General features: G+C 42.5%; 1 protein-coding gene across 13 annotated transcripts in view; it reads right to left on the bottom strand.

Annotated features, from left to right (window-relative positions):
* Nucleotides 1–3,746: 3,746 nt before the first annotated feature.
* The window catches only part of SETD5 (SET domain containing 5), a 42,498-nt gene continuing 33,978 nt past the window's right edge, over nucleotides 3,747–12,266 (bottom strand). For 7 of the 13 annotated variants that reach the window (XM_049863387.1, XM_049863389.1, XM_049863388.1 and 4 more), the window contains 6 exons: nucleotides 12,115–12,171; nucleotides 9,669–10,139; nucleotides 7,413–7,711; nucleotides 6,108–6,241; nucleotides 5,546–5,634; nucleotides 3,747–5,195 (listed from right to left, as the gene is read on the bottom strand). In XM_049863387.1, coding sequence (XP_049719344.1) covers nucleotides 4,587–5,195; nucleotides 5,546–5,634; nucleotides 6,108–6,241; nucleotides 7,413–7,711; nucleotides 9,669–10,139; nucleotides 12,115–12,171 — 1,659 coding nt within the window. In that variant the 3' untranslated portion in view covers nucleotides 3,747–4,586. Of the gene's footprint in view, nucleotides 5,463–5,545; nucleotides 5,635–6,107; nucleotides 6,242–7,412; nucleotides 7,712–9,668; nucleotides 10,140–12,114; nucleotides 12,172–12,266 lie in introns of all 13 variants that reach the window. The other 6 variants (XM_049863394.1, XM_049863397.1, XM_049863391.1 and 3 more) reach the window with 3 other exon arrangements.

The following is a 12,266-nucleotide window of genomic DNA, read 5'->3' as shown; positions in this document are numbered from 1 at the left end:
TTAGAGTAGATTATGAAGGCTGTCCCTGCTTGGCTGATGAATTAATAATCAGCACAGTTTAAAAGCAAATGGCCTACTCTATTTGGATAATTGTGGGTTTTTTCTTCAAGCTGAGCAGAAAATGCCAGACTGCTGTTCTTAGGATTGTCTAGGGCATGGCATACTTTTTCAGGTAGATAAGTATTTCCCATTACAGCACTACAGATGTCTCTAAGTGTTTCCAGGGTTATTGCAAGCTTTTCAAAACTGTTGGTGTAGGTCAGCCATTTACTAGAGAGACATCCTGGACAAGTTTTATCCTGATTTTTAAAAAGAAATTATAAAATGGGGATAATACCTACCTTACTTATTAAGTTTGAACGAGACAGCCAATGATAAATTGAAGAGGCTGGTAAACCTTAAAGTGATATAAAAGGTGCCACCATTGCCTGTTTACTTCCTTAATGCTGTTTAGCTTTTTATATTTATACCATACCAAAAGCAAAGTACCTAGAGATAGAGTAAGTAACTGCTAAACAATATCTTATAGACTACTAATTCCTAGTGGGCAGCTGACTGGCTTACTCAGCTCCATTAAAAAAAAAAAAGCAAAGTACCTAAAGATAGAGTAAGTAACTGCTAAACAATAGCTTATAGACTACTAATTCCTAGTGGGCAGCTGACTGGCTTACTCACCTCCATATTCATAAGCACCTCATATATAGCCTAGAACAGAGTAGGTGTTCAATAAATGATTATGGAACAAAGCCTTCTAATTCTGGTAGAAATCAGACAGATCTATTCATTATCAGAAGGCCTGTGGTATAGTTGGAACACTTGGGCTAGGCCTCAATTTCTCATCTTTAAATTCTAGCATCTGGCCTGCAATCTTCATGGAATTATCAGACCAAATAAAGAGCATCACCTACACTATTCTTTTCCTACTCCTGGCAGAATTAGGTTGTGGCTAGAAATAGATTATCTAGGTATTTCTATGGCATCTTAGAGGGGTCCCTCTATGAAGGCAGGGATTTTTGTTGTTTCCAATTAGTCACCTTCTAAGCGCCTTAAAGAATACCATCTCCATCTTTAAATCCCTTATGTGCTTAGCAAAACCCATTAGAAATACTCAGTAAATAAATATTTATCAAGCAAATGTTAGAGCAAAATACTGACAATCCAATCCAGCAAGTCCTGCTGTTTACTTATTTGCAAAACATATCCTGATGCCAACTACTTCTCCTTATCTCCATTATCATCATCTTAATACAAGCTGCCATTGTTGCTTGCCTGAACAACTTTCAAACTGGCCTCCTGGCTCTATCATCTCTTTCCCAAGACGATCAAAACAATCAGTAATTTTTTTAAAACAACAACAAAAAAAACAACTATAAATTAGACCATGTTACTCCTCTGCTTATAATCCTCCAGTGGCTCCCACACTGCAGTTAGAATCCACATTCTTTAAACTAAATTTACAAGGCTCTATATATCAGAGGTCAGAAACCCTGGTGGCGTAGTGGTTAAGTGCTACTGCTGCTAACCAAAAGGTCAGGAGTTCAAATCCACCAGGCGCTCCTTGGGAACCCTATGGGGCAGTTCTACTCTGTCCTATAGGGTTGCTATAAGTCAGAATTGACTCGACGGCAATGGGTTTGGTTTTTGGTTTATATCAAAGGTCAAACTACAGCTTGCAGGTCAAATCTAACCCACTAGTTTCTGTAATTAAAGTTTTATTGGACCACAGCCACATACTGTCTATGGTTGCTTCTGTACTACAGTGACAGAGTTGAATAGTTGTGACAGAGACCATAAATATTTACTCTCTGGCCCTTGAAAGAAAAAATTTGCTGACCCTTCCTCTCCAAGATCTGACCCCTATTTTCCTCTTACTGGGTCTTCTACCATTCCTACCCTTTCTGCATTCATTCACTACACCCCAACCAAACCTTTTCCACCTTAGAGTCTTTGCTTCTGATGTTCTAACTGCCCAGGAATGCTCTACGCTCACATGTCCCATGATTGCCTCCTTATCACTCAGGTCTCAGCTCAAATTCAACTTCCCGGAGACCTGCCCTGACCAACTCATCTAGAGTGGCCCCTTCAACCTCCCTAGTCACATATCTGCTACGAAACAATAACACGATAATGGCTATTTGAAATATGTACCGATTTAGTACCTCCCACCTCCAGGATGTAAGCTCCATGACAGTAGAAACCTTATCTGCCCGGTCCACCACTCCCTATTTTAATCAGCATAAGCCCAGCACCAAAAACAATGCCTGGCACTGAATGAATGACACCAAGGCTTGGAACTCTGGTCTTGTTCAAGTCACTTTTCAATGTTCAGTTCCACTGTTGCAGACTTGTCTTAAGACCGACCTGACATTAATCATACAAGGACGAAGATGGATTAATCAGTATTACTGGCCCCATTATGTGGAAAACAACTCCCACTAAGAGCACATTCTCCTGAATGTGGGTCCACCTTGCCCTCTCCAGGTGACAACAATATTAGGAAAGCCAGGCAAGGTAAGGTCACAGAACTGGACAAAGAAGTTCTCAACTTCCTGATTATTATGGTTAAGAATTTTATTATCAAAATTATTACATCTTTTGTGAAAGTTCAAATGTTACAGCAAGGTGTAAACACTCCACTTGAGAAAGAAGTGATACTTCTTCCCTTCCAAGAGTTCCCCCCCACCCCGCCCCCCACCCCCCCCAAGAGGTCTGGTCTTGACAGCACCCTGCCCACACAGAGTGGCTGGGGTCTCTGCACGTGCCAGGCAGGGTGAGGGCCGCCTGCCCGCTGGCCTCTCCCCTTGGTTGACAGCCAAAGGGAGAATGCAAACCCCAGCCCAAATGGAGAGACATTTACATACGTTTTATATAATATACAAAGAAACCAGCATCCCAGGCAACATGATTTCCACTCCCAGCGCTCTCCCAGACTGATGGGTTTGTGGGGGAAACAACAAAAAGAAAGTACTCTGCTGAGGTCTCAGCATTAAAAAACAACAACAACAACAAAAAAAATCCCCTCATTTGAGCAAACACCTGATTTCAATTTTGAAAAAGTGAAATTTTGTAACAGTCACACACAAAGAGAGAAGACTGTGCATATGATAGTTGTAGGAGGGGGTAGAAAGGAAGGGGACGCAAGTGGCTGGGGAAAAAAAGGAGAAAAAAAAATTAGAGGGAAGGAAGGGAGACTCACAGTATTATCTTGTCCAAAAGAAAAGAAGTAAGGTCCACTGCAGCACCAGGGATTACACCTGTCATATATTCACTACCCCTACCATGGTTATAACTGAATACAAAATTAGATAAATAAAAACACGCCGGATATTACAGTAAACAAGTGAAAGAAATAAGCTGGCAACTGTATGGAATTTAAAAAGATTGTGTACCCCACCTGGACTGGCTCCAGGGCTCCTCCAGGGGTGTACAACAGGCACAATGCACTGACGGGGAGAAGCCAATCTGTTCTCATCTCTCGTCCAGAACAGTGTTACGTGTGTGGGTGGCTTTCTAACTCTCACCTTGCCCACTCTCAAATAAGGAAGAGCAAATATCCCCCAGAAGAAATGTGGGACATGCCCACACACAATCGCAGTCCTGTCGGTGCCACTCCACAAACATTTTTCCATTCTTACCCTGCAGTCACGAGTGCATGCTCCCCAATCGTGGAGACGGTCCTACTCATGGATCAACTCCTGATTAAACGGGAGTAGAAAAAATAAAACTCAATTCCCAAACCACTTGGAATCCTTCCTAATCAAATTTATTACCAAAGGTTGGAAAGTAGCAATGCATTTGGCCCATCTCACTTAACATTCATCTTTTCTTTGCCTACCTACGTTACAGGTTACTGAGCTGTGGAAGAGCTCGAGAAGGGGGAGTAGGATGGTAACAGCTGGAGACTCAGACAATCTACTAGGATAATCTGCTCCTGAATAATCAAGAGTTGACCATCAGCTCTTTTTCAGAAAGCCAGGCATCCCTCAATCACAGCATGTTCCAAGCTTCGCTGTATCTTAGTGATTTTAAGACAATGATAGGAAATATTCTTGGTGGACACACCTTGGCCAGATATCTCCTTTTGGAATGGTTGTCTTAGGGTGAACATTTACATACCTACCTTTTTTCGTAAGTGCATAAAACCCTAACACTACTCAGATGGCTTGGGGCTTTGAGACTGGCTCTTTTCACTCTCTTCCTTTGAAAAGATTTTTTTTTTTAACTTAAAAAGATGCCTTCACTGCACAAGTGACTACAGGCTATGGGCAAGGTCGGGAGATGGAGGCTTCAACACAACTCATTGCACTTAGAACCGTTACTAACCAAAACACCATTTGCTTGTCAACAATGTACCCTTAACAGCAGGGAGAAACTTCTTTATAGTCTCTGCTTTAGACAAGATTTACATCTTTCTCCAAGGCCAGAGGCCAGTCGCGACCACAAGTCTTGTTTCTTGTTGACCAGACCCAATCCTCTGGCACCTTGTACCTCCCTTCCCCAGCAATATGCTCGGCCTAGGATCCAGAGGCAGCTGGAAGGAAGCAGCTATGGGCTCATTCAGTTCTATTTGCCCAAATCCAGAAGCCCTAGGAAAGTCCTGTCTGAGTCTTGACTCCTGACCCTTGCAGCGGCTGGAGTCGATACTGGTGCACACCCCCACTCCCACGGTGTGGGTAGTGCTGTGAATTGGAAACCGCGGATACCCTGGAGGCCTGGTAGGCAGCTGACTGCCCAGCACTGGGCAGACTGATAGTCCGTAAGTCTGATGGCAATGATGACCTAGAGTTCTGAGGAAAGGAGGTGGAACTCAGAGTTCCTGTGCTGGACTGAGAAACCGAGTCTGAGGTTGGCGAGTCTGAGGGGCCCTGTGGGGGAGGGCTAGCAGCACTAGAAGGGCAGCTCCTCCGTGGAAGACTGCTACCAGTGCTGTTTCCAGAATGTGGCTGGCTGCTATAATACCCTGGTGTCCCCGTAAATGGGGCCAACGAGTCTGTGGACACAGGGTGGGCGGGGCTGGAATAGGACACAGAAGAGAGGGATGATTCTGAAGAACCATGAGAGGGGGGGTTTCCAGGTCTCAGTGCAGTAGTTCGATAACTGTATCCTGGAGATTGGGTGGGGTGTCCTCTAAAGGGAGAGGAACTCTGCTGAAGGAGGCTTTGTGATTCTGTCCGTGGACTATCACACTGCAGGAGCTAGAAAGAGTTGGAAGGAAAAGCATAAAGAGCCAAGTAAGTCCCTTAAATGGCTTGTGAGTATTTACAGTATCTTATTATTATTTTTTTCCTTCTTCTTTTGAACCATTTGTTCTTTTCAGGACACCAAAGACAGTAAAATGGGTATCTCTGGTCACCTTATCTATTTTACTGCCATAATTTATTACCTGAAGGTGAGGAGATGAGGACTTATTTCCAAGGCTGCTGAAACTATATGCAAAGACTCTTCACATAAAGGCATCTCGGCTGCAAAGGATGGCCAGGATCACAAAACATTTGGAACTCAGGACATGCTCCTATGCCCAGGGATCAGCAATTTCTTGTCTTACCTGGTAGCTGTATCTAGAAGGGCTGTAAACAGTTGCTCCTTTAGAGAGTGCCGAGCTCAATGTCTCTGGACCTTCTCCATCCACAGGGTCTGGAAGATAACAGAAAATCAAACTGGCTTCTTAGAATAAGTGAGAAACACCCACTGCTCATTTAAATCACCAGCCCGTGCTGCTCTCTTTGTGAAAACTGGGTGAGTGCAGCATGCCAGAAGGGCAAAAGGAGTGGTTAACTATGGGCAATTTTTTAAAGTGCCTGATCTGACTTCCATCTCTTCTTTTCTCTTCATCCTTCATCAAGGCAGATTTCCAGGCCCTTGGAGAGATGAGAGTTACAGAAAGGTATCCCTTGGGGAAAAAAGAGCAGACAGAGAGCAAGCAATGCTAGACCTTAAGAACAGTGAAGCCCCAAAGAGCAGACGTCTGGCTGAGCTAGAACTCAGCACAGAGTAAAGCTCAACTGTGCAGGAAACTGACTCACCTTATCCCAGAATATGGTGTGAACTGTGTGGAGCCTGGCACATGTGCCCTGAACCTGATTGGCAGCAGAAGGCCATGGGCTTACCTGAGTCTTTCTCTGTGGTGCTACTCTCCCATGTGGGAGAGGGCTCTCCTTTTTGGGCCACCCTCACACTGCTCCGGAGGACCTTGGGTATGCTCCCTCCTTCTCGGAGCCGTTCTACTGACGTGGGAACCATCCTGGGAAAGCAATAGGGTGTAAGTTTAAGAATCAAGAGTCTGGTACAAACCAAGCTTTGAAAAAGGTTGGACGTATTAACATAGTCTCATCCTCTTAAACACTGTTTTTCTTTAGGACCAATTTAAGACAATATATTTCCACTGCCTCAAACTATGCCAGTCAAGTACAGAAGAAAAAAAACAATTCCAGAGAAAAAGAAATCATAAAAAATGTGGATTAAATATCCCAACTTCTTTTAATCTCCATTTTGAAATGCTAGATTTTCTCTGTGAAATCATGTGCCTGGCACACAGTATCAGTTCAATAAATGTTTCATAAATCATGTATATTACTCATTTGAGCCATGTCTCTTCTTTCTCAGGCTTAATTTCTTCAGCTCAGATCGCTGAACTCCTGTGCCTTACCCTCTACTTCACTCATTTGGTACTCAGTACTTGCTACCAGTACACTCACTTCTCAACAAGGTTAGGTTCCAAAACCAGGTTGCTATGTGAAAACTGGCATTAAGCAAAAATGGAGGATAACTACATGATTACAGAACTGCCAAACCGCTGAGAACCTTGGCCTGACCAAGGTGACACATAACCTTAATCATCACAGCTAGCAGAACTTTCGCCTCAGGCCTTGGCGTTTGTTACTGCCAGATGTACATCGTTAATGGGCAAAATAGTCGGAGAGATTTTTTTTTTACTATTGTCATAAATGCGAAATGAGATAGGCGATAAGCGAGGAGTAGGTATATTATTTATCATTTTATTTGTGGTTTCCCCTAAACCAGACAAGCTCTTTCAGATTATCTGTCCCAGCTCCCTACGTATATGTAACAACCTGTTAATTCATGTGCAACTGGGCTGAACTGACTTACCCTTCATATGAAATAAGAAAACAGACAAGGCAGTATTAGTTCCCACCAAGAAAATTAGCTCATCTGTGTTCACAACTAAATAATGTCCAAAATGTTCCTCTGCAGGCTTAGTGGCACTGTTTTGCTTTTGCAAAGCTGAGGGGTTATGGCTGGTACTATTAAATTAGCTGAATAGAACAGATGGCACCAATCTGCTGGCTCTCCCAGGTTTAAGTGTTTCCTTACATTGTGGGAAAAATTAGGAATGATCCTAGATATACACTTCTTTTTTGAATTTAATTATAAAGCATCAAATACAAACTTACCACCTACTGCTGATATTCTCTTGAGGTCTGCAGTGGGACGAAGAAGTGCCTCTGGAATCTGATGGGCTTACCGCCTCCAGATGGGACACAGAGGAATGAGATGGGGAGAATTTTTTGTGAGGGGAAGATGGGGCTCGGGCTGAGGATCCCTGTACACCGTGGCCACCAGTGTCAGACACTGAGTTACTGCTGCCTTGCCCAGCTCCTCCAGACTTGCTTTTGCTCTGTATAGAGTCAGTTCCCCCACCAGCAGACTCCTTGGCTTCTTGTTTTCGTTTGCGGTACTCCAGCAGAGATACCTACAAAGGAAACAAGAAATAGACCTCTGGGTCACCCAGACAACATTAACTGATCACAGCCACGGGAAAGAAGATGCAATTCTAGTAAACCATTAGCCAAGTCATACAAACAAAGCAGGTACCAACCCCAGTAAATTTTTCCAGGTGTAAGAGAGCTCTGAGTACAGCTATTAAACCAGTCAGAACTTGGTAAAGAGATAAATAAACTAGGAGGTAACAGTTTTGAAGAATGATGTTCACCAGCAGATACCAACTTTTTGTCTGCCTTTAGAAAAACCTGTGAGATTACACCAAACCCTCACCAGTAACTGAAGAGTACTCTCATAATTATCTGCAAAAATGGGAGGAGCTAAAAAAGAGAGGATGAAGGGAAGGTTGTGTAGGTTGACACAGCTTTCCAGGTGATTCTGATAGTTCTTCCTCATTCCTAATCATCTCTAGGAGGAACAGAAAAAGCCAATGCTCCAGAGTTCTTCAAGACACATCTAAGAATTTATTACAGTTTCTGCCTTACACGTTGAGAAACCAGAGTAAAAGAACAAAGGAGAAGAAATGATATCCAGTTTATAGCAAGGTGACTCTATAAAACCTATCTACACTTGGAAACTTCTCCCCCAGCCCCCCTAATCCTTACTAGTTCTTTCCCGATTGCCGTAACAGGACTCCTGCCACCCACTACAGCCTTGTGGATTTCCTCTTTCCTATTAAAGCACATTGTCCTTACACTGGTTGTGATATCTATTATAGCGACTTGCCTGCTCCCCTATTAAACTATGAGTTCTATGAGAGCAAAGACTAAGTTTACTAGACTTTTTATCTTTAACATTCTGCACAGAACCCGGCATACAGTAGGTTCTGAACAAATGTTTCAGAAATAGCTAATCATGATTCTAGTCACTTTCGTACGTACCAATTAACTAAAACCAGAAATATAAAGATTGTTTCTATTTCTTTGTTCCCCAGTCAATGCTGTTCACGCAACCATCTTCTATACCCTTTACTATCTTACTCCAAATCGTCTAACAATGTTTCTTCCTTCTTCTACCCACTTAGGGCTCTTGTTTTTCTGTCCAAATTAAAATACAACAAAAATATAAAAATACAATTTTGTGTATGTATTTTTTATACACCAATCTTGGAAGGGGGTTAATGTATCTTATTGTAATGCAAATATAAAAAGCCACTAGCTACATTTCAAGGAGAGTACTACAGACACTCTGCCATTATGTGAGACTATCCCACATGCAGGACATTTAGCATCCCTAGCCTAGCCCTGCCCACTAAAATGTAAGTTGCTGTGACAACCCAAAATACTCCAGTACATTACCCCTAGTTGAAAACCACTGATATAAAAAGCACATTTTTGGCTTTGAGATTTCTAGAACAGGCATTAGTTTACCATCCAGCTCTGTGACCATGAACAACTTTCTTAACTTGCCTTAGTTTCCTCACCTGCAAATGGAAAATTACTACCTATCTCATAGGATTACTGTGAGGATTAAATGCATATGAAGAGCTTAACAGTGCCTACACCTAGAACATGGGAAGTGATAAAATATGTTATTATTATTATTTTTACTGCTGTATCCTTTGAATTGCCTTGCAAGTGTACGGCACATAGCAAACATTCACATTTACTGAATATTTATAGCCCTCGCCAAATTGTAATTTAAACTGTTTTCACTAGACATTGGCAAAGACCATGTCTTACTTATTTCTGTTTTCCTAACACTGAGAACAGTGCTGAACACACAGCAGGCACTCAGTAAATACCTGTTTGAGATTTCTAGGACAGGTATTTACCTACAGGTAAAGTACCAATTTGTTAGCAAGCTCTCCAGGGCCTGACCCCTACCTATATCTTTGCACACTCTTCTCCCTAACTCTCCATGCCTTTCACTTGAACCCATAGCAACAATGTATCTTCATTAGGGCTTATATAATGTGAAACACTTACCTTTTTCCTCTGTGGTGGGTTCTGTGGGGCAGATGGGAGTCCTTCACAGGCCCTTTCACCACCAGGTGACATGGATCCACGAGAAAGGTCTTTCATAATTCCATGTTCATATCTGCTGGGAAACCCTTCTGCAGGGGAACAATATCCCCCATCCAAGTGTAAAGGCTTCCTATCCCCTACTAGGGGAGACCCTCGATATAATCCATCTGCTCGAGGCATAGCGTTCAAAGGGGAGTAGGCATACATTAAGTTAAACTCTGTCCGAAATGCCTGGTCCGAGTTTCTTACAAGGGTCTGATGTCCATCTCCACTCCTGCTTGGGAAGCCAGACTCAGAGTTGGGCCCAATGGAGGGATGAGGAGCCAGGTCAGAATGACCTGAGTTAAGCTGAGAAGGTCTGTCAGCACAGTTGTTAGTGTTGGCGTCAAGGTATCCTACTTTTGTCAAATCCGTATCTTTTCGGTGACAAAGCTGGAAGAATAAAAATCAACGAAGACATGGGGTAGGGGAGAAAGGGAAAAGTCCAAGGGCAGAAAGGAAGGGAGGTGAGAAGGGCACAGGTGAACAAGGAAAGATGGAAGTAGAGGAGAGAAAGTCATTAATATCTGTAGAAGTCCCAAGTAGCAACAGTGTATATAGGCCAGATTACTAAAGAACCCTGGCCTCTCCCAATCTGCTTTAAAGTCTTTCCGAAGAATACTGGGAAAGTCAGAATTAGATAATTGGCCAAATGTGACTATTTTGCCTGCTTAGCCTTTCATCAGGTTTGCTGAGTCACCTTGTAAGTCACATGCTACACTAAGGGTATGGCATTATAATTTGGGATTTACCTGAGCCCCATGCACAGAACAGACGTGAGACTGGTGTTATTCATTCCTAAGTTAATTGTGATGGAAGGTAGGGGTTAGGGGAAGAAGGGTGAAGGAAAGTAGAAAGTAGACGAAAAGGTGAGTACTTAAGTTACTGGTTCAGTAAAGAGGAATGGTATTAAAGACATCAACCAGCCAGTACTTCATTCACTTTCACTATTAAGTAGGTATAGTTCTCACTGCAATTTTCTAGCCACTCAATTCTTTATCCTGTAATGAATGTCAACATACCACAAGACCACTGAGATCCATCAATGCAGAGCATCTGAAATCCTGTACTGTACCAAATATAAACCCCACCTATTATCTGGTCATCATTACCTCTTAACACAAAGAGTTTTCCACCACAGGCCAACTATGTAGTTAACCCTATAAAGAACGGTACCATTCTTTACACCAGTATCTTCTACCACTAGGTCAACTACAGCTAACTCTGTACAAAGAATGGTACCAGAAACCCAGATATCACACCATGTCAGCCTCCAAATTATGCTATATTAGAATCTTTTAACAACTGAGGAGAGCATTATTTTCCTTGTATTATCGAGTGAAAACACCTGGAACACTGGAATGCAATCTTTTTCGATCTCACATTGATCTAAAAAATCCTACTGATTCAGAATTTGTTTAGCCCTAATTTTTGACTAAGGGGGGTGGGGTATACATATCCAATTCAATTAATTCCTGAAAGGTTCTGAGGGAATATAACCTTTTCTTCAAGAGGAAAAAGGCTCCATTAGCTTTGTGGAGTTAAATCATTACTGTATTTGTTCAAATTTTATAATAGTTAAGAAACACTAGCACTAAAATCTGAATTCAACATCTCCATGGCTTTTCTGAGAAAAGCACTCAATTGATATCCTTGAGACGCTCAACTAGTACACTACTTTTGTACAGCAACCACATCACAACCATTGCAGGAATGGAGGCTTGTGACACAGAAGCCATGGACTGATATAGCAGTTTGTGTACCCAAGTAAGGAGCTACAGAAAAAGGGTAGGAGAATTGAGAGGTAAAATTACTCTGTCTTCCCAAAGAAGCTGCTCAATCCATCAACCAATGTCCAAAACGCCAGGTTACACAGAACTGTCAGATTAACCTGGAGCAAGGCATAAAAGTCACTAACTTTTCCAATGTAAGCTGCTCCCTTATCAGTCCAAAATAATATTAAAAGATAGCTCCTACTAATTTTTGAATCAATGTCCTTCTTAAGAAAACAGGCCTTATTTGTTAATTAGACTTTAACAAGGCTCTACCACATCTTCACCTCCTTTAAACTTGAATTCTAGATTCTATTCCTGTTTAATAAACTCTTTAGCCATCCCCTCCCCCCAAACAACAACAAAAACAAACCCCACCACACACACAGCTACTTCATTTTCCTCCATCTACATTGATAGCCCTGAGTAGTCACGGTCACACGTGGGAAGTCATTCAACTTACTGTGACCGATCAGCCACCCTCCAGCCCATCACCCCATTCACTCTGACTCCCCCAGCCCTCCCCAAACACTCAGGTACACTCATGCACACTCACTCTCAGCCTCCCAGTGTGATTGAGATGGTGTGATAACTACCTCGGGTGACAGGGACTCAGGCCTATGCGCAGGGGAACTCTCAGGGGAGGATATGTTCTAGAGGAGGGAAAAGCATCTTGTTATTCATCTACTCGAAGTCAAGAAGCAAAACAAAACAAAAAATAAAGTAAAAGCAAGCACAGATGTTAGCC

The sequence above is a fragment of the Elephas maximus genome, chromosome 20 (assembly GCF_024166365.1).
Source record: "Elephas maximus indicus isolate mEleMax1 chromosome 20, mEleMax1 primary haplotype, whole genome shotgun sequence".
NCBI classification, from domain to species: Eukaryota; Metazoa; Chordata; class Mammalia; order Proboscidea; family Elephantidae; genus Elephas; species Elephas maximus.
This window is presented reverse-complemented; position numbering and strand designations above follow the sequence as displayed.